Source organism: Neolamprologus multifasciatus, chromosome 9, assembly GCF_963576455.1.
Source record: "Neolamprologus multifasciatus chromosome 9, fNeoMul1.2, whole genome shotgun sequence".
Classification (NCBI taxonomy): domain Eukaryota; kingdom Metazoa; phylum Chordata; class Actinopteri; order Cichliformes; family Cichlidae; genus Neolamprologus; species Neolamprologus multifasciatus.
This window is the reverse complement of record NC_140447.1, coordinates 21,557,311-21,577,991: the sequence shown is the minus strand read 5'-3', so window position 1 is coordinate 21,577,991 and position 20,681 is coordinate 21,557,311. Positions and strand designations below refer to the sequence as shown.

At 39.9% G+C, this 20,681-nt stretch overlaps 3 protein-coding genes and 1 non-coding gene across 13 annotated transcripts in view; 1 reads left to right on the top strand and 3 right to left on the bottom strand.

Moving 5' to 3' along the window:
• Positions 1-34: 34 nt before the first annotated feature.
• fastkd3 (FAST kinase domains 3) lies at positions 35-3,984 on the bottom strand. The gene is made up of 7 exons (XM_085172781.1): positions 3,803-3,984; positions 1,832-3,300; positions 1,650-1,735; positions 740-914; positions 577-646; positions 384-498; positions 35-295 (listed from the first exon to the last, which is right to left on the bottom strand). The coding sequence occupies exons 2-7, from the start codon at positions 3,264-3,266 to the stop codon at positions 197-199; spliced, it is 1,980 nt and encodes a 659-aa protein (XP_085028907.1). The 5' UTR covers positions 3,267-3,300; positions 3,803-3,984; the 3' UTR covers positions 35-196.
• Positions 3,985-5,127: 1,143 nt separating this feature from the next.
• On the bottom strand, positions 5,128-8,579 carry myl12.1 (myosin, light chain 12, genome duplicate 1). The gene is made up of 4 exons (XM_085172785.1): positions 8,449-8,579; positions 6,751-6,950; positions 5,787-5,948; positions 5,128-5,668 (listed from the first exon to the last, which is right to left on the bottom strand). Exons 2-4 carry the CDS (start codon positions 6,932-6,934, stop codon positions 5,496-5,498), a joined length of 519 nt encoding a protein of 172 aa, XP_085028911.1. The 5' UTR covers positions 6,935-6,950; positions 8,449-8,579; the 3' UTR covers positions 5,128-5,495.
• A 4,785-nt stretch (positions 8,580-13,364) lies between these two features.
• myom1b (myomesin 1b) overlaps positions 13,365-20,681 on the top strand; it is a 30,526-nt gene continuing 23,209 nt past the window's right edge. For 8 of the 10 annotated variants that reach the window (XM_085172775.1, XM_085172777.1, XM_085172773.1 and 5 more), the window contains exons 1-8: positions 13,365-13,502; positions 13,865-14,078; positions 15,846-15,980; positions 16,100-16,274; positions 17,972-18,129; positions 18,277-18,369; positions 19,962-20,050; positions 20,295-20,336. In XM_085172775.1, coding sequence (XP_085028901.1) covers positions 13,927-14,078; positions 15,846-15,980; positions 16,100-16,274; positions 17,972-18,129; positions 18,277-18,369; positions 19,962-20,050; positions 20,295-20,336 — 844 coding nt within the window. In that variant the 5' untranslated portion in view covers positions 13,365-13,502; positions 13,865-13,926. Of the gene's footprint in view, positions 13,522-13,864; positions 14,079-14,135; positions 14,253-15,845; positions 15,981-16,099; positions 16,275-17,971; positions 18,130-18,276; positions 18,370-19,961; positions 20,051-20,294; positions 20,337-20,681 lie in introns of all 10 variants that reach the window. The other 2 variants (XM_085172772.1, XM_085172778.1) reach the window with 2 other exon arrangements.
• On the bottom strand, positions 15,354-15,426 carry trnar-ccg (transfer RNA arginine (anticodon CCG)). Its single transcript has one exon. It is a non-coding gene; the product is annotated as a tRNA-Arg (tRNA).

Here is a 20,681-nt window from a genome sequence, read left to right as displayed (position 1 = left end):
CCTTGTGTGATATAGAAATCATTCCATCAAGTCATTTTTTTTGTACAAAAGACAGTTTATTGTCCAGTTAAATTTGTGCATGTGCAGGTGATAACTTAAAACACATTAACTTGGCAATGACTGTTAGCAAAAATAAATATGGAGTTTTTCTTTTTAAAAGCCCTGAAGTTCCAACCACAGCGAGACTGTTTCTCGGTCACCAGCTGAGCCTGTAGGTGTGAGGGAAGATTTTTTGGTGTAGATACTCCACCATGCTGGTCTTGCTTTGCAGCTTTTCAAACTCAAAGTAAGGAATCTAGAAAGAAAAACACAAATTCGGCTATTTCGTTTGAATTTTAGGATTTACTGATCTACACAAATCTAAGAACTGTTGAGGATCTAACCTGAACAACTTCATATCCCAGAAGGCGTAGATGCCGCTGCTTGATGGCCTCTTTTCCAAGAAGCTGCCTCAAGTTTGACGTGAACCTCTTTTGTCCATCGATACACAGAGCGATCCTGCAACGTCACCATACAGCTCTCAAATACGAGCTTTACTTTCACTGCTTTGACATTGAAAACATGAAACTGGTTTACCTTTTGTATACATCATCAGTTTGGCTGGCAGGCAGCACATATCCCTCTTCATCAAGTTTTATTTCAACATCTGCAACAAGAAAAGAATGAAGCCTTCAGTAGATAAGCTACAGGAAACATTTATGAAGTAAACCACTGGTGCAGACCAGTGTGTGTGCGTTACCGAGTGTGTAGCAGTACGGCGTCAGAACTTTTGATCCAAAGTATGAACGATCCCCGAGCAAATCCACCAATCCAGTTTTCACAGAGTTGTACAGATGTGGATCCACTGGTGTCTCCAGAGAGCGTCCAGACATAAGGAAAGACTTGACGCGGTATTTTGGAAGGAGTTTGGGACCCTGATTAAAGAAAAACAGAAAGGTTGACACAGGAAAGTGTTCACATAGCCTGCTATGATGTGTGACTTACAGATTTTCATTTATTTGAAAACAAAACACTGAGCAGTATAAATGTTATTAGTATTCACTTCTTTTTGTTTACCTTTACGTGTGTTTTCTATCCATTTGAAATGAGAAAAACACACAATAAAAACATCCTGTTTTTATAAAGGCTCACAGAACGTGTACACATTTGTTAGTTTGTGTTTTTGGATCTCAAAAAATGAAAACTAGATAAAAGAATGGAATTTGAGGTTTGTAAGTCAAATTTAAATAAAATACAACAGAACACTGTAGAAACAATAAAGTGACCCTTCAAAGTAACCTAGATAAGTAAATTGATAAATAATTTGCTCCTAATGTAAAATGCTGACAAAATGACGAGTAAAGCCGTCACACAGAGGGGCTATTACAAGAAGAAAAAACTTGATTGGTTATAATTCAGTTAATTACAGTCATCATGATTTGAGGAAAAACAAAACACAAACAAACTAAACACAGTGGAATATGCTTTCTGTTGATTGTGTGACCACACTGAAATACTGAGGTACATTTTTTGCCACATAACTAAAATGCACTGAAGCTCACACACCGATGATGAGTTAAGCATGTGGGTGTGTATTCAGGTTTTGCATTGTTCCTGTGTCATTCAGCTTTCCAAGTGTCTAACCCATCACATTGTTCTAAATACTTTACCTCATAGAAGGGACACTCCAACTTTACAGTCATGTAGAGCTGAGTCAGTTGTGCCAGAGCTGCCCGGTCAATTCCCATGCTTTGCTCTACAGGACAAAAACACACAGCAGGAAATGACTTCAGCAATATTTTGTTAAATCATGCACTCATGACACAGCAGGTGTGTTGGCATTACGATTTACCTTGCAGCTGCTGGAGGAAGTAACTGCTGAAAACTTTGGAGACAAAATTAACAGGGAACCTCTCCACCAGGATGCAGGCATGGAGCAGGTTGAGCAGCGTTCGAGGCTGGAAGTGTGAGAAACGCGTGTGTAGGATAGTTTCTACTTTCCCGAACACCTGGCCCGCATTGGGTGGGAGGTATCCCAGCTTCCCAAAAGCCATGATCTGCCTGGCCACCTGGCTGGTGCTGTAGTCATCTGCTCGGTACACAAAGCTCTCAGCGATGGCATCAAAGACGGGCGGGGAAAGGATGTTCCTGCGTCCAAAGAACTGCATCACTTTAGTAATTGTCTCTGGGTGGGAGGTGAAGGCCACTGTAGGAACATATTTCTCCATCGCCTCCATAAAGTAATAATCACTGTGACCAAAGTGCATTAGTGCCCCAAGTACATGGGTGAGCTCCTCATCGGTGAAGTGAGGCACATGCCGCACAGCCTGCTTACACAGATTGATCACAAGAGGCATGGCCTGCATCTGATTCAGGGTTACGAGAGCGCCGAGCACCCCGCTGACAGCAGCAGGATCCATACGGGAAGTAACAGTCACAGCGTGGCTGTGCATGGCATTCAGGAGGTCCCTGTATTTTCCATCTACACCCACACCACCTTGCAGAAGTCTATAAACAGCAACAAGGTCTGCTAGGCTCCAATTGGAAAGCTCCTGCCTCTGGATTTGCTCCATCAACTGCTCCAACATCACACTGCCTGGACCCTCTATGGCCAGCATCGCCTGCCCCAGAGTACACAGTTCCCCTATGGTCATCTCCCCCCTGTCAAGCCTTGCCTGGCTCTCAGACATGAGCCTCACCATCAGTGTGCTCCAGGGATCCAAGTAAAGCCGTGTGCAAGCCAAGAGAGCCGAAACCAGTCCAGCATTAGTCAACCGTCCAGAGTCCTGCTCCAGCTGGAAGCACAGGGCCCTGATAGTGGCCTCCTCCAACACAGTGGGGTTGGTCAGAGCACCACCCTCCTGCTCCAGGTCGGCCACACGGTGAAGGGCTGCTGCGGCCATGGTGTCAGACATGATTTCCACTGAGCGCAGCAGTCTGAAAACCTGCCTGGAGGAGGAGCAGGTCTCCAGACGGTGCAGGAAACTTTGCTCCTCTATAGATGTGGGTCGGTGCAGCTGGGTCAGACAAAACCGCGGGACCGAATCTCTGTGGATTCCCACTGAGCTGCTGTTGATGAAGGCAGGCTCCCTGGCGATGGTGGTCAGACTCCTCGACACGCTGTCCTGTAGTAGCTTCCGGCAGCCCCATATCCTGATACACCGGCCGGCTGATGTACACAGGCAAGTTACACATAAGGCCTGGCTGCTGGTACTCAGAGGCCTGACGGATCCAGCAGGGTAACATCGGATCCTGAACGGAATCCTCTGAATCAGCTTCAGAGCCATGACCCTGGTCCGGGACTCACCGGTCCCAGCTGAGCTAAAATGAAATAAAAACAAAAATATTACGACTATTTTTAAATAAGTGAGAGAACAAAAAACACCAAGAGTCAGAGACTCCTTCCAAGCGTTTTCTTGTTTAAAATGAGCAGTTCATGGGTGGCTTTTTCAAAGACGCTCGAGTGGTATGCAAATAATTCAAGGCAAAGATAATATATGTTATTTTTGGCCATTTAATAGGCAATATTATCCTTGCGTAAATGTCACCTTACTTACAAAATTTAAATATATATGTTGATAGAAAACTAAAATGTCTCTGGTATTCACCAAAATGTTTTAAATACAGGGAAACGTCTGTCTTAGTTTCTTTTAGCGAACCAACCTTGAAGGTTGCTGTTAGCTAACGTTAGCATAGGTGCTAGCCTCATGTGTAACCTAGCAGAGCCGCACTGCTCTTTGTATTAACTTTTCATAGGGCTGGCACTTCGGAATGATAAATAAAAACAACAATGTGACGACAGTAAACTGAAAAACGTTCATACCTGGACCTTCCAACAGCGGAAAAGGGTCAAATAACCGCTTACACCGGAGATGCTACCAAACGTGACTCCGTATGGAGCACGAGGCGTTCAAGGCACCCTCAAAGTCTGGTCTTCTTAATTTCACAAGCGTCTTGATGTTCCAAATCAAGAAGTAATTCTTAAATCAGCATATAACAAGAGAATTGCTGTAGATTAGCATAACTCTTCACACATCTGAAATTCGTGGTGTAGAAGAAGATATATATTTCTTTCTTTTATTATTAATGATTAATATTATTATTTGTATGAAACACCTAAAGGGAGCAGACGAAAGAAGCAGTGTCTGAAATCCATCCTTTCACTGTAACCTTCACTTCTCTTAGTCTCCTCGCAATAAATGTTCATTTCCGATAACTCGTTTTAATCGTCTTCTGACCTTTATAGGTTTTGTATGTCCAATAATCGAGGCAGCATTGAAGGCAGCGTCATGTGGTTTGAAACTTCCACTCAGACACTAGAGGGCGACATTATCACTGCACAAGCCTATTCAAAATAACGTTTTGAGTTTGCAGCCGGTCATTATCATAGCTTAACCCTCCTGTTATGTTGGTTTCCAGGAATACCAATTATGCTCCTGGGTTAATTTGACCCGGGGCAAATTTACTTATCTAAAAGTGTCAGAAACACTTGCATTGATTATTTTACAATTTTGATTTTTTTTCGTTTTCTGTAGTGATGCAGATGACATGTGACACCGCTTATGTTCTGGGTCAATCTGACCCGCAACATAACAGGAGGGTTAGATGGTCTTTCTGCGCCAAAAATAATTTTGTATTTTAACCTGCCATTCTAAAGCCTGGACTGTCATTTAAAGAGGGCGCAGCTGTAAAGTGCAGACGGATTTAGCGTCATCGCTCAAACAAGATTTTGGGAAATGAACACTGTAAATGTAGTTCTGCCAAAAACCGAAGAAAATCTAGTTCCAGGATGGATTTAAGCCCGTCCTTCTCGTCTGGTAGTTTAGCATCCGTTTGTATCTCATAGATAAGCATTTTTATTATACTAGGCCACTCCCTGATATGAATCAGACAGCATGCAGGTATATACTGAGTGAGCCGTTTTCCTTTCATTTTTATAAAGGTCAGATTTTACTGTGTGCACTGAACTTTGCACAAACATCACCTAGTGCTAGCCTGCACATGCTGATTGAACTGGATTGAAGGAAGAGCAGGCTTGTAGAGACTTGACAAAAATCCCAATAGGAGAGAAAAAAAAAAAAAAAAACCTATTGCTTAAGAATTTTGTTTCACCCGAGGCAATAAAATAAAGACAAAATAATGCAACACTTATTTCAGTTGTCATTTATGGAATGGAAACAGCAAAATACAACTTGATAGAGGGCTTTTATTTAAAAAGTTTATATTAGAAAATGTAAAAACTCAGCTAAACCCAATCACATAAATTGCAAAGATGCATTTCCTTAGAGCTTTCCAAGTGCTGCCACTTCACATCTTTACATGACAAAAGACTATTCAGATTTTCTTCTAAGATGTGTAAGTTTGGCAATACTGGAAGTTCACAGCAAACCGTGTTGATAGTTATTGCTTTGGTTTGTTTAAAATAGGGTTTAAACTGGAGAGTTGAGACATGCAGCATGGTGATCTAGCTGACGAAAGAGAGGTGGAGGGCACGGAGAGAACGCTGGTGTAGCTCCTTAATCGTCCTTATCCTTGGCGCCGTGCTTTAGGATGCGTGTGAACTCCACATAGTTGAAATTATTCTTCTTGTCAATGGGGGCCTCCCTGAAGAGCTCATCCACCTCCTCATCTGTAAACCGGTCACCCATTGTTGTGAGCAGCTCTCTGAGGTAATCTTCCTGGATGAAACCTGAAGTGGATAATGGTCAAAATCAGATAAGAAACTGCAACAGTTCCCTCTTCAAATTTTAAAAAAAAAAAAAAAAAAAAAAAAACCATGAGACTGTGGGTCACCAACAGGAAGTTACCTGTCCCCTCCTCATCAAAGCAAGCAAATGCATTCCTGATCACATCCTCGGGGTCTGTGCCATTGAGCTTCTCTCCAAACATGGTGAGGAACATGGTGAAGTTGATGGGCCCAGGTGCTTCATTCATCATGGCCTCCAGGTAGTCATCATTGGGATTTTTGCCTGTGTAGATAAACATATGTGATGCAAACTGAATTCAGAGGAGACTTTTCTATTTTCAAACATCTTCTTATCCTAATAGGAACAAAACGAAATTGGGCAAACATCTTACTGCCTTCAATGTTCTCTGTACTGAGAGCCCTGTGTTTATTTCTCTATAAAGCAACTTTAGCCAGCTAATCCCAGCTTCAAACCATTATTATTATTTTCATTGTGCTTCCTATCAAAGAAGCAGAGTGAAGCCTTTTAAGTGTAGGGTTTCTGCCAGACAAGTTATAAGACCAAGAGTAAAAGAGTAATAAGTTGTAACATTTGCCTGGGTCTTTTGTTTAGTAGTTCTAACCCTTTCACAGTTTACTGAATGTGTTAAAATAAAAAGGTATATTAAACAACAGCAGCTGTACTTCTCGTCCTAAAGCCAAGCTTAGAATTACCAGCTGTTTTCAGACATTAGTCTGGGTAGGCGGCTCCATTTAGGAGCTTGAAATACATGGGTGGAAACCCTGCATGGCAGCAGCATTGGCAGGAACAGGTCACACAGCTATGCGGTTACTGCACCATTTTCTTTTTCTTCTAATGAACCAGTATAGATATATGAAGAGCACCTTTTCTCTACTCATAAACCTGAAAGACTCAAATGACAGAGGCAATCATAATTTTTATTAACAGCTTAAAGCAAATTTAAATATGTGTGCCTGTAGAACAGTGTAAGCACAGCTAACATCAGTACACACCCAAATGAATATGAACAGAGCATGAATGGCATACATTAGACCTCCTTAAGATGTCTGAGAATTTTACTCACCCAGCGAGGCAAGCATGTCGTGGAGGTCCTCTTTGTCGACAAACCCATCTCGGTTCTGGTCGATCATGTTGAAGGCCTCCTTGAACTCCTGAATCTGGGACTGGTCAAACATGGCGAAGACATTGGAGGTGGCGCGCTGAGGGCGCTTCTTCGTGGTCTTTCCCTTAGCCCTTTTGCTAGACATTGTGAATGTTTTGTTTCTGTGGAAATTAACAGACATCAGGTTACACATCTTTTTGAATTACAGCTCCTACTGAGAAACACAAAAATTGGAAACTGATTTAGGTTGGGTTGATTTCTACATCTGATAAGACTAAACTAAAATCGAAAAGACTTCAAGAATTCCAATCAGGATGCAATGTTATAGGGATGAATGCCAACGTATTCCCCATTTACAGGAAACAGCATCATTTGCCAATGCACAACGTGGAAGAAAACACCACAAGACAGACAAATGTTGGCAGCACAATTCAGCATTTAGATCAAAGTAGATTATGCCATTATTCAAAATAAGAGTTTGTCAGTCACATCCACACATGAGTAGCAGGGTAATATAATTCTCTGGCAGCGAATCCCCAGTGAGGTGTCCCTCACTGAGCTATAAATGGAAATGTTCCTCATCTTTCTAGGTTGATCAGCTCACTGCTTTCAAAGAGGGTAGGAAAACTACCGATGTGAGGACAGATGCCCTTATCAGGCAAAGTCTTGAATAAAGAGTTGAACTGTCCCCACATTAACATCTTTATGTTGACAGACACTTTGGGTTTTGCTGCTCTGCGCTCATGGAAAATGGATTCAACCAGCTCAGGCAGCAAGTATTATCTCGCTATGCATGTGATGCCCTGTAAAAACAGTGATGCGGGCTAATATTATCTGAAACACTGACAAGTGCAACAAAAAAGGAAAGAAAATATGAGCAACGTCTTACCCTATAACTTATTAAATAAAAAAATAGAATAAAATGACAAATGTTATGCCTACTGAGAATGAATCTGAAAAGCTGACTGAAGACAGCTGGTGATTGTTGGTTAACTGTGTCGACTGACTAACAACTAAAGCTTATTTACCAATATACATGACGAATCCTTGCCATTTCCTTTTATTAGATAGCTGTACAACTTTAAAATAAAAAACAAGTTTTACCCATTATTGAACGTGTTTATTTTTTTTGAGAGAGCTGCTGGAATTGACCAAGGTTAAAACGCATATATCATATTTACGCGTTTTTAATGAAATGTTTTCTTCCCCAGCGTTCATACAAATGCACAATTGACATTAATTAACTTCGAATAAGCCAAAAAGTTAAACACGATATTTATATGATTTAAAAAGCTGACCGTACCTGCACACTCTCCTGGTTTGCGGCCTATATTAACCAACATCATAATTTATATGAAATACCCAACAGTCACTGGCGATAACCCAATTCACAAACGCATTTTCAACTCACGAAGTTAACCGCGGGATTTACTAGCTGAAAATATTTCTTTATTTACGACCAATTTCGTAACAGAGCCTTTAGCTACGCGGCTAACTGTTAGCCGTGTTTTCAAGGCTACCAACCGAGCGAGCAACATATTACGTTTTCTTTGAAGATATGAAGTTTTAGCAGCGGGATTAAACCCGTGTTTTGTATATATCAGAGTGTGTTTAATGCAACTAAATAGCTCTTAAAATAAGATATAAACACAGACTTACCTGTCAACTTCCAGAAAACCGTCAGCTAGCCCTGTGCCGTTCTTTTACTCAACCACCGCCCTTCACTTCCTCATAATATTGCTGGGTTGCGTACAGAACACCAGACCAAACCAATGAAGAATATGGGGGTGCCGGTCAAGAATGAAGCCATTATTTCTCATTTGGAATTAATTGCATGTTTCAGTCTAATTGTAATTCTTAAATATCTTGTTTAAAACTCAGTTTGAAAACATATCTAAATAATTCTAGCATTATTAGCAAGAAAATACAAAACAATTTTTAACACCCCCCTCGTTGGAGTAATTGTAACTTCCACTCTCTGCCTGCGTTGACGTTCATGGATATGTCCTTTTAAGGAAATAGAGACATACATCCTCCCTGCTATGAACAATTAAGGAAAGGTGTGCAGTTTCAATGATCCCTGTGGGAAGATGGAAGTTTTTAAATTCCATATTTTATTTATTCTAACGTTTCTCTTATTTTCTAAACTATTCAACACATAAATTTATCTTTTTTGTATTTTTTTTAAACATATGATTATAACAGCTGATTTCATTCATTCCTTTAATGGAAAATAGAAATTTAGTCATATTTGGGTCATCCTCATAACTAAGCTACGTTGACACTGATCATTTGTTATTTATGATTCTCCTTTGTTGCATTACCATTGGGCTTTTAATGTTGTTTACGTGTTATTTATTGTTGAAGAATATGTTATGATGTCTTCCTGCATGGGAACGTCCTCGTTGAATATTTGAATAGGTAAATCGAACAAGAAAAGATAATGAAATATTGAAGGAAGTCAAATACTAAACCAAAATAAAATGAAGAAATGTTGACATAGAGGATAATTATAGTGCGACTTGTCCGACGATGGGTCAGACAACAGTTGGTAACACAGTCATTGCTGTAAACAGAGGATTACTGCTGCAGGGCTTCAAAAGCAACACGTGGAATTATTGACTCACAGTTAAAACAGGCCACGTCTGCCTTTGTTGTCCACCTGTCATATCACTTTCAGTGTTAGGGAAACAGCTTCACGCTGGAAAAAGTTTTACTCGCAGCAAAGCCAGTGGAAGAAGCCTAGTTTAAAGCTTCAAACATACAAAGAGGTGAAGCATATGGTTGTGTGCTGCCTCATGAACGCATTGCCCAGGCATGCCCGAAAAGGGGAATGTGGCTCATTGAGTGGGTCTGGTTACAGAAGATAAGTAAAAGTAAAATCATTTTTTTTTTCGTTGTATGCCGCACTTAATTTGTATTTTTAGTAGTTAAACTATTTTTGTTTACAAAATAATTATCTAAAAAAAAAAAAGCTACAACAAATTTAAACTGTGCATGGTTCACTTACCTTTAGCACTGCACTTTCAAAGCTGATAACAAAACGAGTGTCATGACTCATGAATATTTATATATTTTACAATAACCATACTTTTACAATTATACGTATAGATACCAAACTGTTAGTTTCTACTCCTCCTCTGTGTTTAGGAGAGACAAAACCGAGCCACTCAAAATGAAAAGAGAAAATTAATGTTGGAAAATATTTTAGATTGTATTTTAAGTTTTGCATTTTTCTTTTTTACTTAGAATTGCAGTGCTGCATTCAACCACTAGAGGCTGCTACTTACACATGAAACTTCTCGTGCATATTTAAACACTACTTGAGATATTTATTTACCTTTCTTAGAGTGTCACTTCGTGTGAACTGAATATGTTCATATCTCCGAACTTTATATAGCTTCAAAGCATTGATGCAGCACAACACAGAAGATAAAAATAGCCTCAACAGATCCCCTGATATCCATACAGTGGGAATTTCCTGGACAGCTAAACTCAGTTCATTGCTGTGAACTGTCTTTCTGTTCAAATCTTAGTGAGTCAGAGTAATGTTGTGGCTAAGCAAACCATTTCTGTTTTTGAAGTGGGAACCCCACACAACACTAGAAAAACCTCTCAGTATAATGTACCATTACACCAGAGCTAACCATAACCTCAAAACTGTAACCTTGAGTTGAATACACCTACACCTTTGTGGTCAAAAGTGTCAATAATACAAGACTTCACAGGCTTTATATTTACCAGTTTTGTGCTTTACTTACAGTCATAATAACTGTTACGTGCCAAGAGATGTGGCTTTGCTTTTGGTGTCCTTTTTATCTTTAAGGTGTCAAGCCTCCACCTATTGGCCAGTTCAAAGTTGATTGGCATGTGTCTATTGGCTGGTCTGGGCACAGTTGGCCAATCACTCTCCGAGGATCACTACAAATGAGCAGCTCCCTGGCCAGCTGTTGGCTGCTGGTTTCTTCTTACCTTTGCCTCCACCGTGGTGGGGGCCACATCTCTTGGCATGTAAAAATAACTAAGTGCAAACTATTTCAATAAGGTGATAAAATCAACTGTATACTGTAAAACATATTTATGTGGCCTATTATACTCCTCATATACCATGGGGATATCACTGTGCCAATACAAACTTTAAACTTTCAAACAAGCTAGTATTTTGAGGAAGAGTTTATTAGCTGTGGGTGGCAGCTGTTTGGTGAATGGGGCTTATTTTCAGGGCTATTTAGATAGCCCTGATAGATAGATTGGATGTTTTTGGTAGGAGATACTGAGCAGCTACATGCTGTTCTTTGATGCTCAGTCATACGCACTAATTGTGCAGTTTACTGTAGCTTGTGGTGTAACACAGCGGCTTTAAAATGTCGCATTGGTGAGTATGGAGGGGATGTTGAAGGTCTGTGTGTAGAATATAATGGATAAATGGATAAAAGGATAATTAGAAAAAAAATACTATAACAGTTCTGTGCAAGGCAGATGAATCCAACAATGGAGGGATTTTCATACTGTTTGAATACTTAAGAAAATATGAATATAAACTAAATTTATATGTGGCATGGTGGAGCAGCGGCTAGTACTGTGTTAGCTCCTAGCAAGGAGGTTCTGGGTATGGATCTGCTGCCATGGTCGGGTCTTTAAATGCTGGTTTTGCACGTTTTCCTCTTCAGGTACTCGCACTTCTTCCAACTGTACAAAGACATGTATGTTGAGTTTACGGGAGCTTCTAAATTGACTGCAGGTGTGAATGGTTGTATCATTCTCTTAGCTCAGTTAGAGACCTGTGTTGAACATTGGCCCAGAAAACTGTGTCTGTGCACACAGTTGATCGTGCCATCCTAAAATGCAGAATCAAACTTTATCGTGCAAAGAAGCCAAATTATGTGAAAGTGTCAAACAGTTCTGTGCTGAGACACATCAAAATTTGAATTCTTTTTTGAAAAACATAGACATCACATCATCTAGACTAAAACGGAGAGAAACCATCTACCTTGTTATTAGCACTCAGTTCATTAAAATGAAAAAAGAAATGTAATTTTCTTTGTCTTGTTGAGAGGTTTTCTATTGAAACTGAGGCCTCGATACAAAGTAAACAAGACAAGTTTGACTGAAAAGAGAAAATCTGCAGATTCCCTAAACACCACACACTGATGAAATACACACTTGTACACACAAATTATAATAAACTGATTAAGACTAGGCGAATTGAAACAATATGTTAATTAGTTTGAACTTTACTCTGATTTAATGCATAATGAAAAGTTGTGTTTGATTTGATGATTTGATTTGGAGCTGGATGTTCACACGTGAAACCAGTCGCAGACAAACTCGCTGTTTATCTGATGATTTCTGCAACTCCCTGTTTTTCAGTTAATGCAACCAGTTATCACCTTGGAGGCTTGTTTAGTGGGTAAGCTATTTTCATTAGACAGAATGAAGTACTGTGACCCTGCTTAATGTCTTGTATTAGCTCCCTCAGTGTACAGAGGTGGGCTTATCTCTTTTAATGGGCTCACACTTCATGTTGCTGCCATAATGTTTAAGGTATGCTGTCATGCTGATTGCTGACCATATTATTTTGAACACTGATGTGTGAGAGCCAAAAAGGAAAGAATGGTCAGAACAAAAGCCCCTGAAGTGCCCACTGACATGATATTTTTGCCATGGAAATTGTCAGATGTTTGACCTGAAGTCAAATTCCAGAACAAAGTCCAAACACAGATAGAGCTCAAATGATCTCCACTGGCCAAATGACATAAAGCTCACTATATTTGCATGTAAATAGAAACATGTTAGTTTATGTTTATGTGCTATATTAGCCGCTGGATTTTATTTATTTGACCTTCTTAGTAGCTGTTTATGAGCAGAGTGACCAAGAGGAGACACTCATGCACTTCTCCAAATGACAGTGACACTGAAAGAGAGAGTGACAAAGAGACATTAACTGGCATTTGTTGTATGCAATGAGCATGACAATAGCATTGCTAAAGTTAGCAACGGTCACAGCTGAGACCGCTACAGTCAAAAGCCAAGATAAAAAGCTGCTGGAGACTAACCAGCAATGCCACACTTTGGGCTATGAGCCATCATAGTCTTAACAGGCTTAAAACAAAATTAGAAGATATCAGACACCGACTAAAGAATACTAAAAAACCTTGGGAACCTCTGGGGAAGCTTGGCCTCGAGGAAAAGCTGGTTGATGAGGTGCTTTGATGGTGTGGCACAATTTCAATTTTTAAAAAAAGTGGTAGTAAATATATAAATAAATTAAAAAATGACAAATAAAAATAAGCAGCATTCATAAATACAAAACATGTAAAAAAAAAAAAATATTATATAGATTTAATGCAACACTAAAAGTGATATTAACAATTTAACCTTGACATTAATTGGCAATTTAAACTTCAAACACTAGCCTCGTATTTACCTGCATATCAAGCCCACTGGCAGAGACCTGCACCCATAAATGTTTTGCACTATGGGAGTTGACTTGCCCCCAAGCTCTGCTCCTAGCTATATTTATCTCCACTCTCACCATAAAAGGCTGTGACTGCTGCTTGGACTCTCTGACTAAGGCCAACATTATTTTTGTTGTGTAGACCGCAGCCGTGTGCGTGCCTACCTGCGGGTTTGCTTGGGATATCAAACTTAAGAGTGTGTGGAGTTGGACCATCTTTTCATTTAAAGCTTAGAATTGAGAGAGTTTGTCCAGAGTAAGTGACTACTTTGGGGGTAAGATGTGATATGCAAGGTTGTAGTTGTTGCATATGTCTGTGTAAGCATGCCAAGAAAGTGCCTGATTGCCTGAAACTGTATATCATGTCTTTGTAGCTGATGTTGCAGGTTTGATTTGCAGGTTTTATGATGGTTCCCTTAAACTGTCTTTGTTGATCAAGAAACTATTTGTAGTTTTTGGCCATCATACCTTTAGTACACTTAGTACAGTCTAATTTTTTCCACTATGACAATTAGATTAGCTATTTATGTTCAGCAAAAAGAGTCAAAAAGCTTGCTGTGAACCTACCCTGTATTGACAGTGAATCCACATGCTCTTGACCACTAACTAACCTGACAGACAAGCAGATAGACAGGAAGAAACTCGGAAACTCAGGGCTCGTGCGAGGAGCGGCCTGCAGCATGTCTGGATCTATACCGTTCTACCAGAAGCACCATCTCCACTATGACCGCGGCTACCGTAGCAAGGAGACTCAGTCTAAAGTGAGTCAGTACCAGGCCAGCAGCAGATACAGTGCTAGCGGCAGCGCCTCTGCCGCCACCAGGAGCAGGGGGTAAGGAGAAGGAAAGGGAGGTGGATCAACTTCATCAATCATTTTTCTTTATGACAGGAAAGTCCTACTACCTCCCTAACACCTACCCCACCCCAGCTGATCAAGTTCACCTCCATCACCCTTGTGAGATCACCTCCCTGACACAACTCTGGGATCGTCTTTCCTTGACACCAAGTAACCATCTTACTCCCCCATGAGTTTTCTTTCACCTTGATCGCCCCTCAAACACACCTTAGGATTGAAAACAGCTTTGAGTCCTGCATGAAGCCCTGTGCATGTAGCCTGAGAGATGTCCTTTGTGTTTTCATGCATGTTGACCAAGTCTTACCTTTAACACAGTAATGTGTCTAAAAGGGCTACAGGAATTTCTGTCACCTTTAGAGGAATGGCAGTCGTTAGAAAGGATGTAACGTTATGTTATATTAGAGCTATATGCTATATAAATTGACTGAAATAGCATCTTGACCTGTGTATCATACTAGGATGAAAATAAGAAGAGATAGTTTATCAGTCTTGTCCATTTGAAAACTCATCCACTATGCCGTGAATCTTTTTAATTAGTGAGTGTGGGAAATTTGGCAGCTTCTCTTTATTTTTAAGAGGCACAAGGATAGCTGTTCATGAGCTGCTGATTTGTCATCAGTTCACATTTCCTGACATTTAAAGTTTGGAGTATATTGAGCTTTTCTATCCAGGGAATACTAAAGCTCCCATAGTGAGCCTATCTATTAGGGTATCTGGCAAATCCTTAAATACTCTGGCCTGGAGAGTGTGAACAAATCAGAGGGCTTAGATTTTACTATCTCATCTTTCCCTTCAGGCAGCTCACCAGACCCCAGATCAGTGCTGAGGGGAGGCAGGGAGCATTATGATGTGAGAATCAGGGCGATTATGATATTGCTTTTATGGCAAAGATAGGATTGCATTTATGTGGTTATAGGAGTTTCTTGTAATATGGGATAATCTTTATGTCACACCCTCTCAAGTTCTATGAGATTTTCCAATTAAAATCTTGGAAATGGTCAGAGGTAAAGGGACACTGACTCAGATTGACACAGGAAAAATGAGGGCAGCTGTCCTACTGCCCTTCTTGCTATGCCAATCTGTGAATCCTCAAAAACTATTCAAAGATGGGGATAGTGTTGACACTGGACAGATTTCCTTACCTATATCAGGATATTTCACCCTATGAGCCACAGTCATTTCCTGAAAGACACTTTAAAGCAGTTTGTCAGTAATAAATCATTCTAGCATAAACATTACGGAACAAGGCTACGACCCAGGTGGGACTTGAACCCACAATCCCCAGCTCCGGAGGCTGATGCCTTATCCATTAGGCCACTGGGCCATTGATTGCAAGCTCTACGTAAACTAAAGATGGATTTCTCACCTTGCCCTAAATATTTCTTAGAGAAACATGAAATGTAGTATGGAAGTCAGTAGGACAGTTGGGTTTCACATTTTGGTATGCACTGAGATACCAACATAGATGAAGGACACTCATCTGTGAATGACCGAATACTGGCTGCTTTTAGTGGTCGTTAGCGGTGTCAGTATTGTCTTTCACATCATATGGTTGTTATAGATGTTGAGAACTTAATAACTGAGGTGTGCAAAGCTGTAAAAAATAATTACAACTAAACCATCCCCACTACTTTCCAACTGAATTTTAATCCACCCCTGACCTTGGCTTTGTCCCCACATTTTTCTGTTGTTAGTTGCTCTGTCTGGCTGTGTGCCGGGCTGATGGTATTCTGTATGTCTCAGACTTAACGTGTCTTCGCACTCTGGCCTGGAGGAGAGCAGACTAAGCCCCTCACCCAAGAGAGCCAAGCCAACTTACTTGGCTGTGGATAAAGACAACCAAATCATCGGCTATGTAGTGCCTATCTTCAGGGGCAGGTAATAACTATCCCACTATGTAGAACTGGAAATCCCAAGATTGCTTTTCAACAGCCTAAAGTTTTAACAACATGCCTTGCTTTCACGTCCATCCTTGGCTCTGCTTTGCTGCCTCCTAGTCAAGAGTTTGCTACAGGACTTTCAGATACAGAGGAAGCAAGAGTGAGAGACACTGCTGCATACATGGCCCGCAGGGATTTGTTCACCAGTGGCCTGGAGATGGAGAGGTCTGAGCTCATCTCCAGGAAGGAGACCATGCGCGAGTCGGCTGAGCGCATCACTCTGAATAAAAGGGTCAGTTCTCACTGTTTTGAGATCACACAGGGCAGCCGTGCTGTTCTTTAAAGTTTTAAAGCAAACATGGAGAACTGCTTAGAATTTTACATCACAGAAACGGGTCTTAGGTTTGGTCTGTTTGGTTGTTTGTATGCGCTTGCAAAAACCTGCATACTTATTTTTTTGTAAATCAGTCTTCTTCTTGACATTACAGACTCACTTCTCATATTTAAGGCACGTATCATAGTCCATAACAGGGTTATAGAGTGTATCGTGGGTCAAAGAAATGCCTGTGTGGCATTATAATGGCACATATTTTTTGCAAAAGCCCAGAAAAATGTTTCTTGAGCCCGGATTATACTTTCTGTTAGTCTGCTAGGGCCCACTCGGGTCCACTCTGGTCAGAGTGATGCAAATTTCATCATCAAATGGTGAGTGCAAGGGTCTATGCGGATGTCTATATGCCTGCCCACTTTTTGTGACCACGTTGACATCTTTGGAGAATTTACATTAGAATGCACCAAGAAGCTGTCCAAGTATAAGCTAGGCTTTAGCTTTGATATCACAAATGAGCATTATGTATTTGTGATGTTACAGTAAACTTTAGGACATCCCAAATTTGCTTTTGTACTTTTGTAATCACAGTACACCCATCTCAGTCGCTGGGGAGTATATTAGTGAATAATTCTGTAATTCTGCTTAGATAATTATAAGCTAATATTACTTACTATCAGGTTTCACTTTACTTAAGAAAACACAAAAATGGTAGTTAATGGTTAAATAGTGGTTAAGTTATGAGTAACTACTGAATAACTGCTAATTATTCTTCTCTTCGCATTGCTTGGCATAACAGAGGAAACATGGGGTAGTGGTGAAGTAATCCTTAAACTACTGAGTAACAAGTATAACATTTCCATTGTGTTGAGTTATATTTTACTGACATAATGTGATTAAAAAAAAGAAAAAAAGATTTAGGTTGTTAGTTAAAAGGTTTTCCAAAGAAACTCTAAAACTGAGGCCTGAAGTCAACATAGGTGAAGTATGCTTAATCCAAATGAATCATCTGCACCATTCATCTGTGCTTATATATTGTGCTTTTATTGCTCATTACTTGTGGGATCATAGTTGATCCTCCTCTATTATAATATCACAATAAATCCATATTCTAATGCCAATATCAGGCCACAAACCACAACAATATTTATTTATTGTAGCAAAACTGACCATGGTTGATTGCATCAGTGCTTGGGAATGTAAAGTGTCTGTGGCTAAGTGGTTGTTATTACTACCCCTTACACAAGAAAGTTATTTATGTGCCTGGATGATTATGTGAATTGGTACCCAGCCATTCAATGAGCATCATGAAAAACCACACTTACCCCCTCACTGCATTTATATGCCTCCCCTGCCGCACAGCCTTACTACTGGGTGACAAATTCTTCAGGAGATCACGTTTCTTTGGACAGAGGGAAGCAGTGTCTCATTGGTGGTATTATGTGTTGAGATACTGGATAGCGAACAAACAGACAAGACCTCAACACCTCATCTTTTCACAGGACTAAGGAAGAACACATCCTTACAGTTGTAATGTGTGAAGATAATAAAGTAGATGGGTTGGTTTTATTTAAATGTATCTACAAGAAATTGGTAAATGTGGAGCACTTTGTGGTTGGTAGAAGGTAAAAACTGTCCTGAGTGATTTGCTCTATCTTTAGATCCATGAACACGAGGAACACTTCAAGCGTATGAACGAAGACAGCCTGATGCACGCCCCAGAGTTTGTGATTAAACCTCGCTCCCACACTGTGTGGGAGAAACAGTGTGTGCGGCTGCACTGCACTGTCAGTGGGTGGCCCGACCCACGGGTCGTCTGGTAGGTCACCAACAACATGATCTTATGTCTTTCCTCTCTGTTCTTTCAAAAAATGATCTTTATCCATTCCATCTAGATCCATCTAGTTTTTAATGTTTCCTCGCTTGATTTTGTTTTATTCTTTTCAAACTTTTTTTGTCTTTCAAGGTACAAAAACAATGTGGTGCTTGATCCGCTTGCCAACCCTGGCAAGTACAAAATTGAGAGCAGATACAGTGTGCACTCACTGGAGATTAACAAGTAGGTCGTTTCTCCCATCCACAGTACTTAAAGTAGATATCCACATACATTTTATGCCATAAATTAATGCCAATACATATCATCACCTTGAAGATTTTCCAGTGAGCCCTTTGAAAGAAGGCAGGGTATTTTCATGCAACTTGTGAATCCCAAATAGTGCTATACTACAGCTCTGTATATTAAGTTTAACTTAAAAACGTAACCAAAACATCATGGAAGTTAAGATGTTAGACATTAAGATAAAATATATTAGTCAAACAACTTGTTATGATTACATACTGAAAATAAAGTTTATTTAATATCTTCACTGTTTTCCAGTGACTGACACAAAATTGGGTTGAAATAAAGAAGTTTGTTGGGGGCAAAATATGATAGGCTGACACTGCTGTTCCTTGGGCCTCAGTTTGTAGTATATGTATTAAAAATACTTCGTTAACATTAAAATATTTACTTTGAAATTTAGGATTCTTTAAACTGAGTGTTATTTTTTAAAGTAGGCATCTTGCCCTGAATTCAGCATTCAGCCATATATGGACCTATGTGTAAATGACTTAATCTACAGGCCCAGGGTCTTGATGTGTAGCGCAGTAGAGGCCTGGGAGCCAGATAACTGAGAAATCCTTTTCCCCTGATAACAAAGAGGTGGTCTAAAGATAGGTAGTCTAAGATAGTAGATGTAGACGTATTATGTAGAAGATAGTCTACGCAATTTCACACCCCATCTCTGAGCTGAACTTCATGTTTGATCACTTGTAGCACAACAATTCACTAGCATTAAGATTACATGCAGCTTAAAATATAAATTCAACCACTTCTACAAGCTGCTACTCAGTTTAACGGATATCGGTTACATTTAGTGGACAATATTAAAATGATTATCTAATAATATGGCCTGTTTAATAATGCTTTTAGCTGTTCCATCATTTGGCGCAAGCTAAAAATGCTGCTAATGCTAGCAGGTTCAGTGAGCGAGCTGTACTCTTAAACTTTATGAGCGTAGAAGACATACACAAATACTGTCTAGTGCAGGCTAATTAAATAGTAGAAACTTCACTCACCAAATCACCAAAACTGGAGGACTTTTTGGACAGCATATATCTGTGTGTTTTCTGTAATTTTATACATTTATCACTTACAATTTAATCCCAAAGCAGCATTTCTTTATCACATAGAAAACCTATGATGTGCTGTTGAAATTGCATTTTTTTTTAAATTAAAACATCCAGGGGGAATAAGTGTTGTAAAACTGCTTTACTTTATTTATTCTTTTTTTAAACTACTGCTTATCCATCAAATTAGTTAACCTTTCTTGCTAGTCTGTCGGCACGTCACACATCGGATCACTTCATGTACAGAAAGCCACAACACCGAATGCGTGTGACATCACCAGCGTGTCTATTTTTTGCCAGAGTATTCCTGGCCAGGAGTGATGGAACGTTTTACAGTTGGGCTCACATAGTTGGTGTTATTTACATGGCTGAAAGGAATTAGGTTGAGCTGGGGGAGGGGCACCGTGCACATGAATCCTTAACACAGAACACCGAACATGTGCATATCATTGACATTGATCAGCTGATGCTCTCCTCTTTCAGATGTGATTTTGATGATACAGCTCAGTATCGTGTCTCTGCCATGAACTCCCAGGGAGAGCTGTCTGCATTTGCCTCCGTTGTTGTCAAGAGTAGGTTTCACCCAATTCCACAGCTAATGCCAATATGCTCATGATCATCAAAAACATAAAAAAAAAAAAAAAAAAACAAGAGTAATTATATTTTCCTAATTAACTGTTTAAAATTAGTGTGTGACAACTTAAATTTGCATGTGTGTGAAATTAAAACAAATATTCTGTCCATCAGTGTGATAAAGTCATACAACAATCTGTAAATGTGAAATGTATTAAAAGTGCCTCCTGCTGTTCTTCATAGGGTTCAAAGGTGAAATGGATGAGTTCCTGCCAGCACCCAGGCGTAAGTTGGAATTTACTGCCAGTTTTAATTCATGCGTGACTAGTGGTAGGTCCCCATTTAAAATAGGACAGAGCCGTAGGCGCACAGTCAGTTAAAAAGAATTTAATTTTTAATACAAAATAAAAGTAACAGTGTAACAGCGGCACCTAAAAACAATTAAAAACTTTACCTTATTAAAACCAATAAAACTGTATGATTGCCCGTGAGACAGGACAAGCGCTGCAGGGAACCGTTTAAGAACAAATCGACATAGTACACTGGTTAAAAAGGGACGGCAACTCACACATCACCCCAAATGGGCAAAACTCTATCGTGCCTACTGATACAGAAAAATAAAACAAGAAA

Coding starts and splice junctions, on each gene's coding strand:
- myl12.1 (XM_085172785.1), bottom strand. CDS start 6,934: ATGTCTAGCAAAAGGGCTAAGGGAAAGACCACGAAGAAGCGCCCTCAG. Junction 5,949..6,750: donor CGACATGCTTGCCTCGCTGG/GTGAGTAAAATT, acceptor TTATCTACACAG/GCAAAAATCCCAATGATGAC. Junction 5,669..5,786: donor CTTTGATGAGGAGGGGACAG/GTAACTTCCTGT, acceptor TATCCACTTCAG/GTTTCATCCAGGAAGATTAC.
- fastkd3 (XM_085172781.1), bottom strand. CDS start 3,266: ATGGCTCTGAAGCTGATTCAGAGGATTCCGTTCAGGATCCGATGTTAC. Junction 915..1,649: donor TGGAGTGTCCCTTCTATGAG/GTAAAGTATTTA, acceptor TTCTTTAATCAG/GGTCCCAAACTCCTTCCAAA. Junction 296..383: donor TGGGATATGAAGTTGTTCAG/GTTAGATCCTCA, acceptor TTTTCTTTCTAG/ATTCCTTACTTTGAGTTTGA.